General features: G+C 61.5%; 4 protein-coding genes across 4 annotated transcripts; 2 read left to right on the top strand and 2 right to left on the bottom strand.

Moving 5' to 3' along the window:
• Positions 1-43: 43 nt before the first annotated feature.
• MNEG_4953 (cysteine endopeptidase) lies at positions 44-5,254 on the bottom strand (the record flags this gene model as incomplete). Its single annotated transcript, XM_014046568.1, has 16 exons — positions 44-53; positions 115-289; positions 433-492; positions 668-770; positions 980-1,105; positions 1,319-1,391; positions 1,590-1,954; positions 2,140-2,316; positions 2,519-2,632; positions 2,809-2,890; positions 3,067-3,105; positions 3,240-3,256; positions 3,412-3,510; positions 4,203-4,388; positions 4,563-4,782; positions 5,088-5,254. The coding sequence occupies 16 exons, from the start codon at positions 5,252-5,254 to the stop codon at positions 44-46; spliced, it is 2,013 nt and encodes a 670-aa protein (XP_013902022.1).
• A 6,343-nt stretch (positions 5,255-11,597) lies between these two features.
• Positions 11,598-14,534, bottom strand: MNEG_4954 (hypothetical protein; the record flags this gene model as incomplete). The annotated part of the gene is made up of 8 exons (XM_014046569.1): positions 11,598-11,699; positions 11,883-12,023; positions 12,184-12,798; positions 13,010-13,233; positions 13,399-13,531; positions 13,675-13,883; positions 14,053-14,091; positions 14,390-14,534. 8 exons carry the CDS (start codon positions 14,532-14,534, stop codon positions 11,598-11,600), a joined length of 1,608 nt encoding a protein of 535 aa, XP_013902023.1.
• Positions 14,535-15,571: 1,037 nt separating this feature from the next.
• On the top strand, positions 15,572-17,767 carry MNEG_4955 (Isochorismatase domain-containing protein 2; the record flags this gene model as incomplete). The annotated part of the gene is made up of 7 exons (XM_014046570.1): positions 15,572-15,688; positions 15,994-16,056; positions 16,254-16,346; positions 16,654-16,733; positions 17,080-17,156; positions 17,349-17,425; positions 17,672-17,767. 7 exons carry the CDS (start codon positions 15,572-15,574, stop codon positions 17,765-17,767), a joined length of 603 nt encoding a protein of 200 aa, XP_013902024.1.
• A 2,195-nt stretch (positions 17,768-19,962) lies between these two features.
• MNEG_4956 (hypothetical protein) lies at positions 19,963-21,259 on the top strand (the record flags this gene model as incomplete). Its single annotated transcript, XM_014046571.1, has 4 exons — positions 19,963-19,971; positions 20,237-20,370; positions 20,748-21,019; positions 21,231-21,259. The coding sequence occupies 4 exons, from the start codon at positions 19,963-19,965 to the stop codon at positions 21,257-21,259; spliced, it is 444 nt and encodes a 147-aa protein (XP_013902025.1).
• Positions 21,260-21,387: the final 128 nt, after the last annotated feature.

Consider the following 21,387-nt stretch of genomic DNA (forward strand, 5'->3'; position numbering starts at 1 on the left):
CGTTCGTCCCCTCCCACCGCGTGGTCCAATTCATCGCGGCCCTTCATGCACTTCTTGTTGAAGTAGACGCCGTCAGAGTAGAACTTGAAGTCCACCTGGCTCGCGTCAATGGACACCGCCACAGGCCCCAGCTTCGCGACGGCGGCCATCAGGGCCAGCTCGTCGCGCGGCGCCACCTGGGCAAAGCCCAGGAAGCGCGCCGACACAGGTGCGTGGGCGGGGGAGGTGTTCTTGCCGCAGAACGCGTTCTGGCCCAGGTACTGGTACGCCTCCTCACTCAGGGCCCCGTCTGGGGAGTGGTTTGAGGGGACGAGGAGACGAGGGGTGAGGAGTGGGTAGGGCCTGTCAGGACAAGGGGCGCCGCCGCGAGCGTGGGCTGCACTTGGTGCGGGCTAGCCGTGCACCCCTTGCGCCCTGTGTCCTGGGCCTCACCCGCGTCTGTGACGTACTGGATGGCCGGCTCCATGTTGCCGCCACCGCATCCGTCATTACCTGAGGGGGGTGACCAGCGGCAGGTGCGGTGCGGGTGAGCACACCGGTCACGTCACTCCGTCACGAGCGAAGAGCAAGTGTTGAAGGTTGCAGGCTGATGCCACAGCCGTCACGCCCCAGTAGAGGGTGCTGCTTGCCTTGCCCTCCTCCATCCACCCCAGCCCGGCAGGCCCACCGTAGTCCCAGCTGCAGTCAACGAGCTGCTGCTCCGACAGGCTGAGGCTCTCCCCTGTGGCGGCAAACCACGCGCCCTCCATGGTTCCGGTGGCCGCAAAAGCCTTCGCGTGGTAGGGGGAGGGGAGGAGCAGAGGATGGGGGGCAATGAGGGCGCTAGCCCCAGCTGCGCAGGGTGCGTCCAAACGAGTCAAGCCAAAAGCGGTTGAGGCGCGTGTCGCGCGCAGCCCATGTCTACCGCACAAGCGTCACACAAGCGCCCTTCGCAAGGGCGACAAGGGCCTGGCCACCCCCTCCCTGCGTGCTCGCTCACCCAGCAGGAGCCGCATGTGGCCTGGTCCTTGATGATGATGTCAGCGCCGGTGCCACGCCAGTCCACGTGGCGCGGCAGCGAGGTGCGCGTGACGCCCTCCGACGTGAACACACCCAGAGTGGGGGCCTGGTGGAGGGGCAGAGCAAGATATTGGTTCCATGCATGGAGATGGCAGAAGCAAACTGTGAGTCAGAAGTGCGGCGTGCCGTGTGGAGAGAGCAACCTGCCGCTTCGCCCAGATTCTGGAGGCTTGTTGTGCCGCCAGTCCGCCCTCTCATGCTGCCCGGGCCGCGTCGCCCTCCGCCCCCCACCCCCTAAGCTCCTGAGCTAGTCCCCCACCTTGCGCGCTGCATCCATGCGTGTGGGCCGCCTGGCTGTCAGCAGGGCAGAGTACTCCTCGGGCAGCCAGTCACTGCAAAAAGCGCACGTGTGGACGACAGGGTTTGTACCGCAAAAGTGAAAATGCATTTCATGCTGGGATGGGGTTGAATGCAACATGCTGCCGTCGCTGTGCAGCGCTAGGGGATGCTGCCCTGACCTTGCCAGGAACAGCAGCGGAAGCTGTGCAGCTCGGAGCAAGGGTCGACCCATGAAGCCCCTGCAGCCCCACCTGAAGCGGTTGAGGGCCACGCTGAAGCCGGCGCCCTGAGCGTCCCATGATGACACGAAACGCGCCGCCTCCGCGCGCGCGGCCAAGCGCCGCAGGAGCAGGGCGCCCTGTGCCAGGCCGCCAGCCGCCGCAGCTCCGACGCCGCCCGCGCCAGACAGGCGTGCCCACGGCATCAGCGCGGCTGCCTGCATGACACGTGATGCCCTGGCCGGTTCATCGGCATGCACGCCGCCGCGCTGGGTGGCCTCTGCTGCGCGCCTCTTCTGTGCGCCGTCGCACGCCTTTGGCACCTCGAAGACCTTGTCTGCGGGTCGTCCCGGCTTCCAGGAGGTGAAGTCCACGAGGTACTCATCGTAGTGGGAGTACTGGGGAGGTGCACGGCGGGGGGTTGGGGGCGAAGGCACCGCGGAGCGCGTTTTGATGGCGATGAGAGGTGGCCCAGCAAAAGACTGTGGGAGAGGGGGAGCACATCAGGACAGGCACCCGCAGCCATGCGCAGTCATCTTGGGCCAGGCACGCACAGCCCCCCCACTGCCCCGGGCCCTCCCACCTGAATGATGTTGCGCCCCATCATGTAGAGCCTGAGGGGTGTGCCGTCCTCCGCGGCGTAGAAGGAGTAGACGTTGGTCTTCTCGCCGTGGCGCTCCCGCAGGGACCAGATGTGGGCCTGCTGGCCGCGCAGCATCGTGGTGCCCGCGTATGACCACCCAGTCACGTCTGGCAGCGGCTGGGGGGCGAGGGGGGAGGAGGAATGGGAAGTGCCGACTGCTGAGGTTGGCGTGCTCATGGGTGTGAATCACAGCAGCGGGAGCCAGGTGGTCGGCAAACAGAGTGGTGAGTGACAGCAGGTGAAGCAGGGGTTGAGAGCTGAGAACCGCTGCTGGTCCCGCACAACCCCCATGGGCGTCGCCAACTTGGTGGCTGCTCACCGCGTCAGAGAGCAGGCGAGCACCCAGACCGGTGGGTCCTGCCGCCGAGTGGGCCACGTCACAGGCCGTGACATTGATGCGGGGGTACACCGTGTACACGGTGTCCGGGTCGGTCTGGAGGCGGGGTGAAGGGAGGGGAGTTGGATAGTCAAGGTGCCGTACGAGATATACCAGTGTGAGTCAGCGTCATCTGTGCTGCTGGCATACGTTGCCCTACAGACTGCTTGACGAGCGGAGAAGCGGAGCGCGACCCTGTTGTCGTGCAGCCCGGGTCCTCCCCGGGCGCGCACCTGGATGGCGCTGTCGAGGCCGCCATACACGTCCAACCGCAAGCGCCCGCCCTCCCCGTCGTACCACAGGTGCACAGGGTAGCTGCGCAGGCAGGGGGTTGCAGCCGTTCGCAAGGTGTACGAGGAGGCGGGCAGGGTAAGGTTGCCACCAAATCCCGACCACATGCAGGGGGCTTGTGGGGCTTTGCTAGACGCAGCTGCTAGCATGCTGCTGGCGCAGAAGTTACTTCATCACTAAAACCACTGCTCCGATCCCACCTGAGGCCATGGGTCTGGACCACCTTGACATAGGGCAGGCTGCCAGTGGATGGGGTGCACGCCGGCAAGGGTGCAAGGTGAAACGATACAATCATGGGAACCTGGCCCATCCGTGCTGTTCGCAAGCAAAGAGATTGTATTGCACAACACGGGTTCAGCTGCTTGGCACACACCTGAATGTGTATTCGGCCTGCAGCCAGCGGAGGGCGTGGGTACAGCGTGGGAGGGGCGAACGGCGTCGGGGGGTTCGTTCACTGGCACCACGAGCAGCTGCTTCTGAATGTCTGTGCCACAGGTCGTGGCAGGCCGGGATGCGAGCTTCTGCTGCAAAAAGTGGTGGCGCACCTCAAACGACGCAGGGTAGACTGGGGGATTGGGGGCGAGCGCCCACCAGGGGCGCATGACCGATCGCAGGGACGCGAGCGCGTCTGCGCCGGTTGCGGCCTGCGTGCCTGCAGCGAGGCTGGCAAGCGACATCAATACCAGCAGCAACCGCCAATGTGCGGACAGGTCCGTCCAGGCCCTCATGGCGCCCGCGTTGATGGTGTATGAAGTCGAGTACACCACGGCGTGCCTGCAACGTGCGTAGGGACGTGTTATACTGCTCCTGATCACCCGGCGAATGTACGGCATCAAATGCGGCACTGCGATTAGGGATCCCAATCGGCTGTAGATCACGTGCTTTGTAGATCACCAAATACTACTAAGGCAGTATTCCCGCCCGAATCTGTGGCAGTGCTCCTGGATCATACGTCAAGGGCAACGCAATTGCAACCCAACGGGCCAGGGGCCTGAAACGATCTGCGCACTTGGTCTGCATGCTGACCAAATCCCGCCGCTTTGTGCCCGAGGGCGCAAGGCAGAAGCAGCAATAATGCAAGGCAGCGAACCTTATAAACATGCTTGTTACCAAGTATGGTCGGCTGCACCATATGGACCACGACGCTTGGGGCAAAATAGAGCTGTTTCTGCAAAAGCACATGCATGGTTCTGGAACCCCAAGCAACCTGCCAAGATGAGACAAAGGAGTGCATGAACACATCTTTCACGACCTGAACGACCCGATGCACCCAAGTCAACCTCAGACCGCGCAAATGAGCTCAGGCCTTGTCGTTGATGGCGCATCAGTTCCTGACCTGCACCTGCACGCTGTCCTCGCCCGTCACTGCGCCAGTGATGGGGGCGCCGCTCTCCTTCTTCTTCTTCGTGCAGGACTCCTCGCATGAGGCATCGTGGCACAGAACGGCGGCAACCCAGGCAGAGTTGAAGATGATGATCAGGATCCAGCCCGCGCACAGGGCGGCGGCGCTCATGTACAGCACCTGAGTGAGGATTGGGGCATGGCGAGGAGGGCGAGAAGTGAGGTGGTGCACGGCACCAGACAGGGTGTCAAGACTGCAGATAGGAAGATCCCCGCTCACAAACGCATATGCAAAAGCAACAGCTGCTGCATGCATGTTACACGCCTGGTCTCACCCACTCCTGCGGCCGCGCACCTTGTCGTCGCCGGTGTAGTCAGAAAAGAGGGGCGCCACATCCCAGTAGGCCCAGACCTTGGCGATGTCAGCGTTGAGCGAGACCATGATGATGGTGGTGGCGATTGTGAAACAGTAGGACAGCACGTAGCGGCCCTTGGCAAGGCGCTGAACGGGAAGGCAGGTGACGATGGCCGCCACCAGGATCACAAACAGCTGCAGGAACAGGCACCACCACTGCCTGCATGTTGGTTGGATTTTTGGATAGAGTGTGACCTTGATGCGCAGGATGAATGCGGCTTCCATGTTGCGTACATGAGGCATGCAAAAGCAAAACAAAGGCACGCAACAAATGGAGGGTTGGGCACCCTCAAACGGACGGGACCACTGCCAAAGCAGGATCCAGCTCAGCGCTGCAGGGGGGCATGAATACAAACTGGTTATGACACTGAGTGACACACTGATTGTAACGTTCCCCACTTTCACTCTGGGGACAAGCACACGCAACCACTGCTTGACAGATGCATTTCTACTGCTGCACCTCACCAGCTCCACTCGCGCGAGCATTTGGCGACGGCGAAGACATCGGCGTCGCTGGGCAGCTGAGCCTTGCAAGTGGTACGGTCGATGGAGCCAAGGCCGCCGAGTGCCAGCACCCAGGAGGCCAGGTTCAGGAACAGGACCACCGCAGACGCCACGCGCACGCAAGCCATGGTTCTTGACCAGACCAACTGCATTCCGGTCCGGCAGGGGGTTTGAGGGGGAATGAGGAACAGACTTTGCCAAGGGTTTGGCATGGGGGCAACAAGATTGGTGCGACAGTCACCTGCAACACGCGGTGCGGTCAACGCACCGCTGGTGCTTTCGCAAGCCAGACCCCAGCCACAATCGGGTCTGGCTGGTCTATTAATCTGGTAAATTAGCCTGGGTGTGTTGCTCAACTACGCGGGGCTTGTGGCCCGGTCGAACAAACAAGGCACGCACAATACAAACTCGGCTGTCGACCGCGACCAAGAGATGAAGCACGCGTTAATCGTGCTTTAATCGTCTCCAAAGTGACAGGGAAACGGCCTCACAGCTGAGTGCCCCTCCTCACCTTGGTCAATTGGCGCGAAGACTGGTGAAGTCGGAGGGAGCTTAGGGATTGATTGTGAAGCGGGCCTGAAGACTATTGATCATATGTACGAATGAACCAATGTCGTTCAAGAAGGACTTTGAGCGAATCAGATCACTGCCAGGGAAGCTGCTGATCCCCCATGTGTGCCCATCAATGGCCGTTTGCACGTCTAGTATAAAGAGGCGTTGCAAGGCGCCACATGGCGAGGTTCACATGCGTCAGCTGCGCGTTTGGCTGCGGCGTGTGCATCGTGCAGGCCCACCGCTTGCAGCGCCTTGTCAGCAAATTGACGTCGCCTGTCAGCATTGCAAAGCCACCTAGCCACACAGCCGCTCACGGCGACCTGTGCTTGCCACTGTATAAATGGGCATGTTACAATGACCAGTACCGTATCAATATGGCACATAAAACCTGCCAGGTTGAGACGCACACAGCCACGGCGCCAGCAACCGACTCGGTGGGGTCCGACCCTGCATCAACCCCACTGCGAGCAGCAACAAACTGTCCTGACAAGCGGTGGGCTGCTCCAGCTGCCGTCACACCAATAGCAAATAACACAAAGGTCTGCCATGCTTGATGCCCACAACCTCAAAGCTCACTCAGGCAATGAAGCGCTCAAGTGGGGTATGTGCATAAGAACCGTCCTCACTGCAAGTTTGAAACAGCGCAAAGGTCACGCTTGGAACCGTGAAAGGGGACGGGTTGTACGGTAGTGTCATGGGCTTAATAAACACCTGCAGTGCAGAGAGGCAGTTGGTATCGTCGCGTCCTGAAATACAGTGCATGGGAGCGGGCATCAGCTAGGTTCTCGGGTGACGCATACATTATACCAGCGGCATCATCACGTGTGGAAAGTCCCTATCAGGTCATCAAACACACATGCCGCCGCTGCAGTATCGTATATACCGTTTGTGTAATGCCTCGCAGTCTGGCACTGTCGGCGCACCTTGCCCACGACCATACCGGGCGCAACCTCTTTCATCTCGTCTACGAACTGGCGTCCAGCAGGATTGGGGGGGGGGGGTGTTGTGCACCCTCAGCCACGCAACAGCTGCGATGATGCTGTCAGCGAGACAGGGCTGCGCTGGTGACCAAGGGCACCTCACGAGAGCATGGACACATGCAGGAGCGGCAGCACGTGACAGAGGCACCCACCTTGTTCAGCGATCGGCCCATGAAGGGCTCGGAGTTGGTGTAGTCAATCCACCAACTGCAACAACACGCAAGCAAGGAGATTTCGCGTTTGCGTCAATGGCTCGAGTTCTGGCAGCTGCTGTGCGCGCGACTGCACACCCAACAGCGGCAAGCTGACATTGGTCTGCGCCCGAAGCAGCAATTGGACAGCTAGCTGTGCAAACGCGTTCTTGCGAAATCACGAACCACCCTGCCACAGGCACAGACCTGCCATTTTCGAGTCGCATTTCTCCCTTGTAGGCGAGGACGCCGCTGAGACCCGCAGACCAGGAGCGCATCTGCTGTCCCACAGTCAGGATATTCACAACGGCAGTGGGCAAGCCTGCAGATGCCATCGAGGCGGAACTAATCGTCGATGGAGGGGCAAGTAATGAATTATTGTGCTGCGCGTGTATGGCCAGGCCCACAGGAGCCTCGTGCCAGGTACAGGGGCCATCAGGATCGGTGCAGCACCTAACCACGTGTCAGTGGTCCCTCTCACCCTGTGGCCCTTTCGCAGTATGCACTTTCATAGCACTTAGCATCAACCCCCAAAATGTATGGTGTTCAGCTAGCCCGCACCACATGCCAGCGCACATAGGTATCGGCGCCGTCCCTTCACTGGCACATCAACTTTTCCTGCACACGTGCTCACCTGTTGCATCGTCCCAAAAATTGAAGCACTTGCCGCTCCAGCTGCCGCTGTTCCAGGGCAGGGCGCCCACCTTGTTGGGCAGGCTGTCCCCCACTAGACAGCCCACCACACAGCCCTTGAGGGGGAAGCCCACTGCCGCGGAGGCCGGTGGAGCGGTGAGGAGCGCCTGGTTCCATTTCCTGTGTTGTGCGAGGGCATGCATTATAGCGGAATCGGGCCGGCGCAAGAAAGTGATTTGCCCCTTCATCATAGTGTGAGCAAGGGCGACAGGTGGGGGGGGGACAGGCCGCTGGCAACGACCAGGCTCTGCTCCCAGCCGTTGATTGAAGGCCGGTCTGCAAATACCCGCTGCTTGTCGCAATATAGGCCTGAAACCCAGCCCATCACACGACTCCAATGTGGACTACTGCAGCAATTGCATGTCCAAGCAGTAGCGCCCTCATGTGTTACGCTGCGCCTCACCAGGGGGAGTCGGTGCTGAGGTGCTCGCAGAACGCCTTCATGCCAGCGAAACCCGCAGGAACCTGGAACGGCGTGCATTTTTGTGTGCCTGCGCCGAGCAGGAGGGGGGTGTATTTTTTAGGGTTCCAGCGGCAGCAGCTGCCATGGGCACTTGCCTGGCGAGCACATGCATCTACAGTACGCGAGCAGCAGTGGTTGTTGCTGGTGGGCTGTCAGCGCAGCAACGAACTGCGACTTCCCTGCTGCTTCTGTTCCTGCATAAGACCCGTTGCGATCCTCTCAGTGACGTTTTCATACAACAGATTCCAGGACCTTGCATTGGCTGGCGAGGCAGCCAACATTGGCGTGCTGCCATCGCGAGCTGGCCGCACCTGGGGGTATTGGCGGGCGGGAGCCACCACGGTGGCCACGGCTCTGTGCCGCAACATCCACGTCCATGGAGTCGTCAGTGTGAGGCTCCTGACTTTGGGTGTCGCTGGTTGGGTGGTAGTCATCAGTGGCGGCTGCCAAATGCATCGCTGCCAAAGCCAGGAGTATGAGCACCACTGCCGCCATGGCTGACAGTGGATGCGCTCTTCCGTTGCTGGCAGCCATGTAGGTCAGGGCGGGATCCGAGTGCATGGCAGGGATCATGTAATCACTTCGTGGTAGCCTGAAGGTTTGTTTTGCACAATGACGATTCGGGGGCCTTGGGCGGACCTCGGGAACGGGAGCAGGTGAGCAACCGTCGTCAAGGACGCGTTGGGGCATGATGGAATAATAATGCTGGTTATTCATCAATATTCAGAGTCAGTCGCCCTGCCCACCGCATTCCCCACGCCAGCAAAAAGCAGTGGTGGGCGGTTGAGTGCGTGAGGTCACAACATGTCACCTGCACTGATCCACACCTCGAACAACATCATTGTGTGGTACAACCCAGCAGATCACCACCACTACGGCCATATTTATGAAAAGTACGTACATAGTAGACATACCATACCCTTGCCCCCTGGGCATCCCAACATCAACGAGGCACCAGCATCGTGCCGGCGATTGATTTGTGCTTTGCTGCAGCCAATTTGGCTCTTTCACAACGCGTGTGGGAGTCTGCCTGCCTCTTCTGCTCGTGCGGGCTGGCTGGTGCAGGAGGCCAGCAACCACAACACACATGTGGCACCATCGATCGGTTGCGTGTGCGACGTGATGCACCCAGCGTACGGTATGCGCCTGTATGCATCTGCCCTATACTGCATGCCTTGCACACCCAATCAGCCAGTCTAGCATAAGCGCTACGCTACCTTTGCTGCCGACTCGCTCCCCTGCACAGCAATATTGCCGCATATGTCATTGCAGGCGGCACTACCGCCCCTGTTATGATGATGCTTTCAGTGTGTAACCGAGATGGATCTTAACCTTTTGGGCTTTGGGCTGGGCTCACACCGACGATGATGCTTGACACGACACGCGATTTTCACACTTCGGTAGTACTACCGTACTTTGAAGCATCACCAGGGCGAAGCACAAGGGCAGGGGACGTGTGATACTCCGCACATTGATGAGAATTGATTGAGTGACATACCACATTGCAGTCGGACAGCTTCCACGTCGGATCGCACAAGGCGCAGCACGCAGATCGACAGGGATCGCGCAGCGCAGCACTGACGAAAGATAGCACGCGGATGCAGCCGCGCCAGCAGCAAGCGGCAGCACGCTACACGGCTTTGGCGGCGCCATTGGCAGCACGAGCAGCCCGGCTGCGCCCTGGCCTTCGGCTTGAAACCCGCTCAGCGTGGTGCCTCCAGCGGCGCTGTCCCAGAGTGATGGCGGCTGCATCGCCTGTCAACCCCTTCAGCGTCACCCTGATGGCAGGATGCGCGTCGCTGGCGCTCAGCAGGGCCGTGCCAGCGCATGATGTCGCTTTTGCTGTGGCGTGGCCGGCCTACCTGTGGGCGGTCAATCGCTGGCGCTTTGACCGCAACTCGGCGCTGGGGGCGCAACGCCCTGGCGCCCTCGTCCCGGAGCCCTGGGTCCGCAGGTGCGAAACACAGCCGCCAGACGAGAACGACTGCCCTTCAAGAGCACTGTTGCAATCTCGCCTGGGAAAAAAGGGTTCTCACCCCGCCCAGCGCCCGCATTTCGCCCTCTGCCTGGCAGCCTCTCTCGTGCAACCCCGCCTGCCGACCCTGGATATACGAGACACTGCCATGGACCTCGCTTCTGAAAACCACCCGCTCCCATCCCAGGTACGCGGCCTTTGCCGGCGTCATCGGCCTCCTGCTGCCCGCCGTCGTCTGCCTCGCCAACCTCAGCGACGCCGCCGTGCTGGCCGCGCTCGGGCCCCACCTGTTCCTCACAGCGGCGCAGGTCGTGTGCGAGTTTTTCACTGGCAGCGGCACCACAGCGACGCTGCCGCGCATGCTTGTCCCGATAGGATTCAACACCTTCAGGATGTGGACGCTCTGGACGTGGTGCGGCGCGGTCGCGGCATCGGGTTTGGGACCGTGGCACATGGCGCTAGCTGTGATCAACTTGGGGTTTTGGGCCTACAACCTTTTCATCTTTCTGCTGCTAAAAATGCTGCCGGCATACCTGGACACCAAAAAGTGCGCAGTGTGAAGCTGTGAACGCAAACCAGCTCCCTACACTGCGCGTTTGCTGACAAGCTCACGTTGTGCTGCTGGCCTGCATGCCGCACCTCGCACAATGCTGATGTGACGCACGTGTCTGTCAGCGAGTGCACACGCAAATCGAAGGTGCGTTGCCTTGTACAATTCTGCACGTGCAGGGCGTGCGATTGAGTTTTGTGCGCACCCGGTGGCAAACAGTCTGTGGTCAACCCTGCTGGCAGTGGGGCTTGTAGAGCTTTTTGAGGTAGACGGCATCGATCGTGAGTGCCTCAATGCTGATTCACAGTGCAACAAGCCGGCGCTGGCCAAGCACAAATGTGCTGACAACACAACTGCCATGAGTACGCAGTTTGTGGCGACCGAGAGCGCTGTAAGCTAAGCGAAGCAGCCGAGGTGTATGCTACGTAGCGTTACAACATCAAAAATGCGTAATTGCCGGCTGCAAGCATGGCCGCCCCAGCAAAACAGGGGGACTGGTTGCGTGATCTCCACTGCGTGCTGTTGTGCATTGCCATCAGCAGGGCACCTGCATTGCTGCAGTGCCCGAGCACATTGCAGGCAAGCCAGCCGCGCGAGTCAGCGATAGTGTGTCTGTGCACTAGCGCACTTTCGTAGGGAGGGTGCTAAAGCTGCAGCATGAAAACTGCATGACAAGATGCGCTGGCCACCCACAGATGACAACGCAAGCAAGGCAAGCGTAGGCAGAAAGGGAATGCGCTTGCAGGCAGGCCACGGTTTGGCGACGCGGCACGACAGCCCGTGTACGACGTGCATGCGAAGCCACGTGGGTTGTAGCAGAAGCATGCATGCAGCAGCAGCAGCAGCGAAAGCTAGCAGCGATACAGCAGGGCGTACTGATGAGTTTTCTGTATGAAATGTTATCCAAGGCCGGGGCCCTGCTTTGGACCGCAGCGCAATACATCCTCACTGCCACATTCGCTCCCACCGCACGTTCCAGCGCCTGCTCTGAACCTGCCACAGCTCTCGGTGCCCGCACAGCTGCCCACTTGGGCTACAGTGCCAGGACAAGGGATGGTGCCAACCTACGGCTGCAGCAGCGACTCGAGGTCCCTCTCATCTGCGGCCACCGCTTCCTCATTGGCGTGCAGAACGCAGCGCTCTAGGTCCCAGAGCAGCACATGGCCCTGCTCACCTGGCAGCAGCAGCACATTTCGCAGCCGCACATCACCGTGGGCCACGCCTGCTGCATGCAGCTGCTTCAGTGCGTGCCTGATGCCTTCTGCCACTGCTGATGTGAGAGGCTCATGCACAGGCTCGCCCAGCCGAACTGCCAGCAAGGGGTGGCCGCTGTGCGGCAGGCGCCCTACCGTCAGCATCTCCGGGATGCAGCTGCCCTGCAAGGGCTGCAGCTGCATGTAGGCGTCGACCTCTCGCAAGAAGTCCGCACAGGCAAAGTCGTCGTAGAAATTGAACACCTTCACAGCAGCTGGCTGCTCGTTGATGCACCCCTGTCAACAGACACGCGAGGGAACCGTCAGGGGGTGACACAGGGCGCGGTCAGGCAGGTTTGCCGGACGACAGCGGCAAGCCGCGTGCTTTGCTCCATGTCCAGCTTGTATGTGCACACATGCACATGCTGCAGGGGCAAGCTGCTGCACATGAACAAACCTTGAAAACATGATGGCGCCTGCTGCCCCCCAAATAGGTGCCGCTGATGCCCAGCTGGCCGTACGAGAGCTCCGGCAGCTCAGGTACAGCATCCACTCCAGCATGGGAGCTGGCTGCGTTGAGCCACAACTGCGTGTCGAACGTAGGCACTGACGTGCCGTTGTCGCGGGCCGTGTCGCCATCGCCGCCTTCTGGCTTGCGCGCTGTGAATGCGCCTGCTGACTGCCCGGCTGACGCGTCACGCTGGCGCTTGGCGAGGCGGTCGGGCTGCTTGCGTGTACGAGCGGTCACGCGCCCTGTTGGCTTGCCGCTGCTGCCATCGCCGCCGTCATCGCTGTTGACACTGCCACGCGGGTACCCACACGGCGGCGTAGCAGGCGTAAAGCTGCGCGGCAGCTGCTGCTTAACATCCAGCGTCAGCTGGCTTGCCAATCGCAGGCAGTACAGCCAGGCGGCATAAGGCGGGATGCCGCCAGCTCCGTTCCAGCACACGGGCGGCGAGGCGCAGAGCACTGTGTTGGTCGCGTCGTTGAGGTCCCGCATCAGGAAGTAGGAGACACGATATGTGGACAGCATGATGAAGGGCGTCTCGTCCATGATGGCATCACCATACGCCTACAGCCATGGCCAGCAAAAGGACAGCATCGTCACGAAGCCAACTGCAACGACGGCCCGTCAGGGGTGGCAAAACGCCTGTCCACTGCACACAGCTGTCTCCGGTACGTGCTGCCGGCGCCCAAGCTGAGCTTGTCAGCCATCACGAGCCACACTGCCCCCCTCCTCAGGTGAATACCCGCTTGTGCACTGGCCATGCGCTCCACCGCACCTGTTGCAACGCTGGCGTGATGCTCTCGCCCAGCTTGCTGTCGCGCAGGGCATCGTCCAGGCTCATGCCAGCGGGTAGCGGGGTTTCCCAGTCGCCCTTGACCTCGATCGACGCCATGATGAGTTTGCTCACGTCGGCGCGGTTGCTGCCGATGCCAGACTTGCGCATCACCAGATCCTGGAACGCCATGCTCCGGCCGCTGCCACTGCCCACATACTCCATATCTGCGAAGAAGCAAGTTGCAGTGAGAGGTCACCACCCGCGAGCCGCCAGCCAGCAGCGGCGAGCAGGCTGTGCACACGGCAGCAGTGCACAGCGAGATGCAGCTATAGGAACCATCACAATCTCTAAGGCCTGCCTCGGGCTGCGGCGCCCGGATGTGGACTCACCCAGCCCCAGCAGCTTCTGGGCCACGCTCGTCACTTGGTGCAGATGAAACAACAGCGCACTGCGGATCTCGCTCTCATCAGCTGCTGCGGCCCATACACCAGGGGTGCCTGGGGCTTGGCCGGCGTTGTGCACCTGCAGCAGCAGCACATTCAACATGCTGGGTCCGCATGGGTGCCTGCCTGCAATACTGCCCCATCCCTTACGCTTCCTGCATGGCAATGGCCCCACACATTGCAGCAGCACCAGCGCACTCGCATGCCTGCATGGCAACCCACCACCCGCTGGCACGTGTGTGTCGTCAGCTGCAGCTCCGCCAGCATGCGGTTGACGCCAGGCTCAAAGTCCTCCCAGGGCTTGATGTCGCTGAACGTCCTTGGATGCGTCGCCTGGGTTCTGCTCTCGGATGCGCGCTCGCTCGTGCGCAGTTTGAGTTCCACCATGGGCTGCCGCAGCCACTCCACGATGTGCAGGCTGCTCCCGTCACCTGCAGCAGGCAAGCCGGTTCAAGGCACCACACAGTGGCGCACCAGCAAGGAAGCCGAAACAGGAGCGGTGCGTGCCAACCCCAGGCCAAGGTGACGCAAGCAAGTTACATGGTAACCACCCCAGCCACGTCTCAGGGTCTTGCACAACAGAGGTGGAAGGGCCCGCACCGGCCGCGACAGGCATCAAGGGGCCCGCACCCGCCGCGTCTGCGTGGCACAAGGGATTGCAGGGGCGACTTGTTAAGCTTGGGAGGTTGGAGGGAGCTCGCATTTGACCCACAAGAACCTCAGGACCCTATGAGCATGCCAAGCTGTATTTTACTCTGATTGTCAACCACCATGCAAAATTTGCCTCAAACCCTCCAGCAACCTCATATTGCGACCCTTTGTGTAAGCAGAGCATGCCTATGGGCCAAGCTTCATGCATGCTGTTGTTCATGCCAACCTGCGGCCATGCATTGGTTTTCACCAGCAGCCATGCACATCCCGACAGCCTCCCAATCACCTGACAGGAGGCTCTTCAGCACCAGCACCAGTGATGCATCATCCTGCACAAGGAACACGGCATCCACCAGGCCCGCTGGCTGGAGGGGCAGCGTAAGCAGCAGGTCCGCCCGCTGCTCCTCTGTTAGGCCTGGAAGGGCAAGCATACGCGTCCATACTGCGTCCCAACCGGCTGCTGGCTGTTGCTGCATGTTGGCGGGGGGCCTGCGAACAGCGAGAAAAGACAACTGGAGAGACTTCCGCCACGCCCATACACGCGGTCAAGCAGCATCCCCAGCAGCCGTTGGCGGCGCGCCCCTGCTCAGCGACGTGGCAGCGAGCTCATCCAGCACAGTGGAGCATGGCTGGCCGGCCTCGAACGCGTGCAACCTATCGCCAGTTTATACATCACAACGGCACTGCTGCTGCTGCTGCTGCTGCTGCTGCTGCTGCTGCTGCTGCTGCTGCTGCTGCTGCTGCTGCTGCTGCTGCTGCTGGCGCAAAGGCATGAAGGGATCATGCAGAAGCAGAGTTTATGGGAACGCACACCAGAGCTGGCCGCTGGGTGGCAGCCTGTAGAAACCACCCCAGCGACGCGTGCAAGAGAACAACGCCGGAGCGAGGAGGGAGGTGACCTGCGCTCTGCTTGCGGGGCCAAAGGGGGCTCATCAGAGTGCGGCGGACCCCCAGCAACAACTGCATACACCAGCTCGCCCAAGTCAAGCTGTGTTAGGTGGGTGGTCCCGGCTTCTTTGCATGGTCAGCCTGCACTGAGCCCCACACAGCAGTTGGCGCGGCCTTCATACACGTCATCTTACTAACCTACCCAAGCCAGCAAACACTGGTGTACAATGTGTCATGGTCGACGAGCCACCGCAAACAAAGTCGGTCTCAACCTGCACCTGAGCACCGGCTTGGCTCACCCGGACTACGGTATTCGGCGCGTTGCAGCCCTGCACGATGACCCTCGCCAACGCCACGCGAAGCGCTTAGCTGCCCGGACGTTTGCCGATTGCCGACAACTACAGTAGCTATATCATAGCCTCGCCGTCTCACGCGATCTTTACTTGCACTGTACAATATCATACAAACCATACAGGAGTGGATCAAATTTCTCAATCATCTGAGCATCTGGAAGCTGCCAGTGTCAGCAGCACTGCTCTGTGGGAACTCGCTAGCAGCAGCACAGGTGGCACGCAGCACAATGATGGTCGCAGCGGGCGCATCACGTAGCACGGGCAAGCTCACCACAGGCTCGACGGCCCTATTTGTTTGCGACATCCAGGAGCGGTTCCGCCCCATCATCAGTGGCTTCCCCGCAGTAAGTCAGCACGGGTGCGGGCGAGCCTGATTAGAGCACCAGACTGGCTCAGCGCTGCATGGCCCACGGTCAAGCCGCACACCGTATTTATATGTCCCTACCTGCGCTTGTTTGTTCGCAGGTCATTGACGTGGCACGGCGAATGGTGTGTCGTGAGGGGGGGGGGTGCAGTGCACTTACCTCGTCCTGTTGGAGGCACGGCTGTGGCCGCTGGCGCACGAAGAGGCGTTCAGCGGCATGTGCCTCGCCGTTTCTCACGCCTGGCTGCCCTCCCCACTAATGGTTGGCCACCCCTTTGCTCACAGATTCGGGGTGCTGGTGTTTTGGGTTTGCCCGTGGTGGTGACGGAGCAGTACCCTGAAAGGCTGGTGCGTGGGGCTATCGGCAGCACAAACGGGTCTCCCTTTCGGCATGTGGGACGGGGTGAGCATGGGCTGGAGCAACAAGGCCGCATGATCAACAAAGCTACGCGTCATCACCTGTAGTGGAGCCCAAACCGCACCCTTTATACGCAGCCCTCACTTCCACCAGCTGACAACTCACGTGCCCCGTGCCTCTCCCACAGGGTGCCACCGTCTCAGAGCTCAAGGAGGTGCTGCCAGAGGCCGCGCCTGTCCTGGCCAAGACGCTCTTCTCCATGGTCACACCCGCCATGGAGGTATGTGCACGCGCAGAGCTCATGGGCTCAGCTGCTCTGGGTTGAGGGCGGCTGCACCTGGTGGACGATGAACCATCCTGGTGTTTCAAAAGCTGACGGGCAGATGCCTGACGCGTATGCCCGTTGCACGTGCACCCAGGCATCAGCGCGTGGACATGTGCCGTTTTGTGAGGGGCGAGTTGCTGCACTAGCTGCAGTCTGATCAACTCAGGCCGGAGCTTGTGCGGACACAATTTTGCTCGGCGCTCGAGCTGCTCCGGGACACCAGTGCCCCGCGTCCCGGCGCACGCACCCGCCCGTCCGGCAGGACTTTTTGTCTCAGAACTCCGCCATTAGGCAGGTCATCATCTGCGGCATTGAGACACACGTCTGCGTGATGCAGACCAGGTGCGCTGCTGCACGCCTAGGCAGGAGAGACGGGCCCGCGACACGTGGCAAATGGCCACAACCAAGGGCAAAAATGCAGGGCAGGCGCTCAGCATGCGTTGCACCATTTGCACCTGTGCACGGCTTAGATATGATGCCAGTGGCTGTCCCAGCACATTTCTAGCAACCTTTTCTTGTTGCCCAATTCCCACTGGTACCTATCTCTAGACGGATGGGCCCAACGCATTGTCCTCCTCTATGACCCCCACGGGCTACGCCTGCTTGAGCGTAGGCGCCACATCCCCCCCACCGCCGTTGCCGCCGATTTGACCCATCCCCTGGTGTGCATCCTGCTTGTCCCTCTCAGCCTCGACCTGCTTGATCGCGGCTACGAGGTGCACGTCCTGGTGGACGGTGCCAGCAGCCAGAGGCCAACAGACAGGGGTGAGGGGCGTGGTGCAGCAGACGCGGCAGATTGGGTGCCTTGCAGGGGGATGGGGGCAGGCCTAGAAGGGAGCGGGTGACGTGAAGGGAAGGAAGCGGTTCTACATCCAGCGCAGCGCATGGTAGCGCTCTTCGCGCCTCTGGGCTCTCTGACAGGGGCGCTGCATGCATGATGCTGTGTACTGCTGCCAGAGGCGGGGCTCATGCGGATGGCCCAGAGTGGAGCCTTCCTGGTGTCGAGTGAGATGGCCCTTTTCCAGCTCATGAAGGTGCGGCGGGGGTTGACCGGATGGCTGTTGGAGAGAGATCCAGTGCTTGATCGAAGCAGCCTGCTGGCAGCGTTGAGGTTTCCCTTGGTGCAATCCTAGGCTGTGCACCCAACATTGCCTGCGCGGCCACCCACGCCGACCCGCAAAACGTGCCACTTGCTTGTAAAGGGGGCAATCACGCAATCACAGCTTCGCGGGGCGCCAAGTCCCGCTTTCGTATTGAGCGCCCCCTCCCTCTGCCACCAGGACGCCAAGGCCCCGGGGTTCAAGGAGGTCAGCGCCCTGGTGCGGGAGCCACGGCCCCAGGACCTCCTGCTGCCGGGGCTGACAGCGCGCCTGTGATGGCCCCGCCATCGTCGCGCGCTGCCTCGCCAGAGGCCTGCCCTCTGAGGTCGTGCTGGTGCTCAGGCCATTGCTTGGTAGTGCCTGTGTTCAATGCTGGCTCGCCGTTCCTTTGAGCGAGGTAGTCAGATAGATCTGTTGAAGGCAATGATGTCACTGTTTGTAACAGCACCGTGCAGCACTGAGTTCGGGTTCACCCCTTGTTCCCGGCCCCTCGTGCCCTCAAAACCAACACGTCCATTTATCTGCACAGGGAATCATTACAGTGTGTAGGGAACACAGCCGGCAAATGCAGGTTTGAGTCGCCCAGGCAAGGGCGTCACCACACAGTCCCCAGCTAAACGTGCACCGGCCATTACGCCCGGGTGCCACAATGGATGACTGCCGGCAGCACCAAAGCTGCACGCACTACTGTGTCTCTTGTCGCTGTTGCCGCTGTACCTGCCATTGCGTGCCCAATGCTACTGCCGCTTCCGCCCCGCCGTCAACGTCGTCGCCGCCGCCGCCGCCGCCGCCGCCATTGCCACCTTGCGCTGCTGTTCCTGCTGCTGCAGCTGCTGCACTGCTGCCGCCTGTGATGTCATTATGTGCCGGTACAAGCGCATGGTGTGGTCCCGCAACTCCTCCTCGCCTGCACACGAGAGTGACAAAGCAATTTCCAAGGCTTCAGCTCAGTGGTTGAACGTGCATTTGTGTTTGTGCGTAGTTCCTCATGTGAAATTCAAGTCTTAGGAGTCCATCTGGCAAGAAGGCAGGCGCCAGCACCAGTTCCCCCCGGACTCCGTGCCATGCCGCCCTGGGCGGACCTGGCCGCAGGCCCCACCCGGCACCCTCACGTGTCCCCCCCCCCCCCTGCCCCCGCCTTCCACTGCCAGCCGCTCACTGGGGAAGCTCTGCAGGGTGGCGGATGAGATGAAAACTGGTCGGTGCAGTGGGATCCGCGAAATGCTGCGGATGGGCGTCTCACAGCTGGCAAGGTGCATGGAGTGGCGGGTAGTTGGGGTGAGGCACCAGGGTGCGTTGATCACAGGCATGAGCTAGCCCATGATGCATGAGACAGCACGTGCCCAGAGTGCAGGGGCGGCTGTAGCCACCTTGAAGCATCTGCGCTCACATCACCGCAGAGGTTGCACGGACGCACATTTATACGTGGCAATATCTCTGCGCTGGCCATGTGCCCAGCCGCATGGCCACTGCGGTCCCCATTGCCACCGCGCCTAACGACATTCTCACATGTGACACTTGGGCATGTCTGTAGCGCACGCCAGGCAGAAGGTGTGCCAGCAGGGCAGCAGCCGGCCATATATGGCGATTGGCGAGTGGCAAGCAACGCAGAAGTGGACGCGGTTCCCAGGAGCACGCTGCACGAGGTGCCCTGGCTGAGCATCATTCTGCTGCTGTTCCTGGCCCGTATCACTGCGTTCCAATTGTGAGTCAACTTGAGCATGACGAGTGACGTCCTGCTGCTGCTGCGGCTGCTGCTGCTGCTGCTGCTGCTGCTGCATCGCAGCCGCAGCTGAACGACACCGTCCGCCACCTGCAGCTGCTGCAGTCTCCGTCAAGAAGCATGTAACGGGGCGGGCTCTACAGCAGCACTTCTGTACTGTCAAGGTGACGGATATCGTTCGTAGTATTGCGAAGCGTTGAGGTGCGACAAGGAGGGAGCTCAAAAAGACGATCTCCGCAACATGGCTACGATCAGTGAGCTTGTCGTCTATCCCATCAAGGTATTGTCATGTATGAAATGAAGCCTAGTCAAATTGAATGTCGACTGCCGCGGATTCCGCAACAGCGACGATGGCCAGGGCTTCGAAGCAGAGGCGTGCGGCAGCGCTGGTGCGCCGTTGACGCACAGGAACAATGATGCATCGCCTTGCGCTGCAGAGCTGTGGAGGTATCAATGTGCAGGAGGCTCTTATGACACCCCAGGGTAAGCACAAAGAGCCACCTCACCACGACGAGGGTTTCGGTAGTTTGCGCCTGCCAGCCCTGCAAGAGCTGCTTTGTTGATGGAGGTTACGCGCCACCTGGCGCCGCCTTCAACCCATCATTGCACATGGGACCAAGCCAGCATCGCAAACCTCTTTGCGCGTGCCTGTGCTGGCCGCGGCCCGCCAGGCCTGGCGTTTGACCGCCGGTGGATGGTGGTTGACCAGGAGACGGGACGCGCAGTGACCCAGAGGACTCACCCCAAGATGGCGCTGGTGGGTTTGGAGGGTTGAGGGATGGGGAGGGGCCAGCGAAGTCATGCTGGAGCGCAGAGAGCGGTCTGTGCAGCGCAGATGCAAATGGGAGCGCTCGTGCATGTGGTGGCTGTGCGGGGCAACCGGGAACGCGTGCGCGAGCACTGGTGGTCCGTTGAACCAGCAGATGGACGGGCACAGGCAGCAGGCGGCCTTCAGGTGCATTGCCGCAACCGCCTCGCCGCCGTCCAAGCCCCTTGTTCCCCGCACCGTGGCCACGCGGCAGGTGCTCACGTCCCTGCCCCCAGCCCTGCTGGCCGGCGCGGAGCCGGGCCCCTCTGATGCCCTCCAGCTGTCGGCCGCCGGCGTCGCGGCCCGCGTGGCGGTGCCTCTGGCCCTGGCCAACCCGCCCACCCTGAGGTGCGGCGCTCTTGGGGCCCTGGGCGAGGGAGGGGGGCTTGCGCAGCACTAGCAAGCCGGCTGCATCAGCCGCTGGCACGCGTGGAGGGTGCGAGCATCTGCACCCTCAGGGTCACATCTCTCGTGCGGGCCTGCCCTCGCCCCCGGCGCTCCCCCTGCAGATCGCTAGCTGTCCAGGGGTTTGGCCCCCCCTGGTGCCCGTGAGCCCCTTGCGCCTCAGCGCTCAGCCAGCCACCCACGCACCCCTGGCATGTACCCCGTCACCATACGGTCGTCCTGCACCATACGCATCGCATCCTACTCCCGTGCCGTCGTGGTCTAGGAATGACGGGCTCACCCCTCAACATCGGCCTCCCCCTCGGCCCCTTGTTTCAAAGGCCGGCCAAGGTGTGGGAGTGGTCCGGCCAGGCGGCCGACGAGGGCGACGAGGCGGCAGCCTGGCTGACGTCATTCCTGGGCAAGCCGGTGCGCCTGGTGCGCTACCTCGGATCCCTGGACCCGGCGGCATCCGATGCAGCAGCCACACTCGCCGCCGAGGCGCTGGCGGCGGGCGAGGGCGCCGCAGGCGCGGATGCGGGCGCGGCGGGCGCGCTGACGCGCGAGGTGGACTCCCAGTTCGTGCCCTGGGGCGCTGAGGTGGCGTTTGCCGGTGCGTGGCGTGGGAAAAGTGCGATGAAGGCACGACTGGGTTTTGGGCGTGGAGGTGTTGGCTTTGGTTGCAGCCGGCGGCTTCGAGGGCCTGTCGTGGGGTGTGCATAACAGTGGCCGCTTGCCTGCACAGCCGCCCTGTCATGCTGCCACGAGGCTCAGCCAGCCGCCCCGCGCGTTGGTCAGCGACCCACTTGTCCCCACCCATCCAGACCCGCTCTCACCTTGCCCCACGACCTGACACCCCGCCCAATACAGACGGCTTCCCCGTGCTGGTGGCCACCTCTGAGGCGCTGGAGGACCTCAACTCGCGGCTGCCTGGGGAGGGGGGGCCCATCAGGATCAACAGGTTCAGGTGGGGCCACGGGG

This window comes from Monoraphidium neglectum (genome assembly GCF_000611645.1).
Source record: "Monoraphidium neglectum strain SAG 48.87 unplaced genomic scaffold scaffold00715, whole genome shotgun sequence".
Taxonomy (NCBI): domain Eukaryota; kingdom Viridiplantae; phylum Chlorophyta; class Chlorophyceae; order Sphaeropleales; family Selenastraceae; genus Monoraphidium; species Monoraphidium neglectum.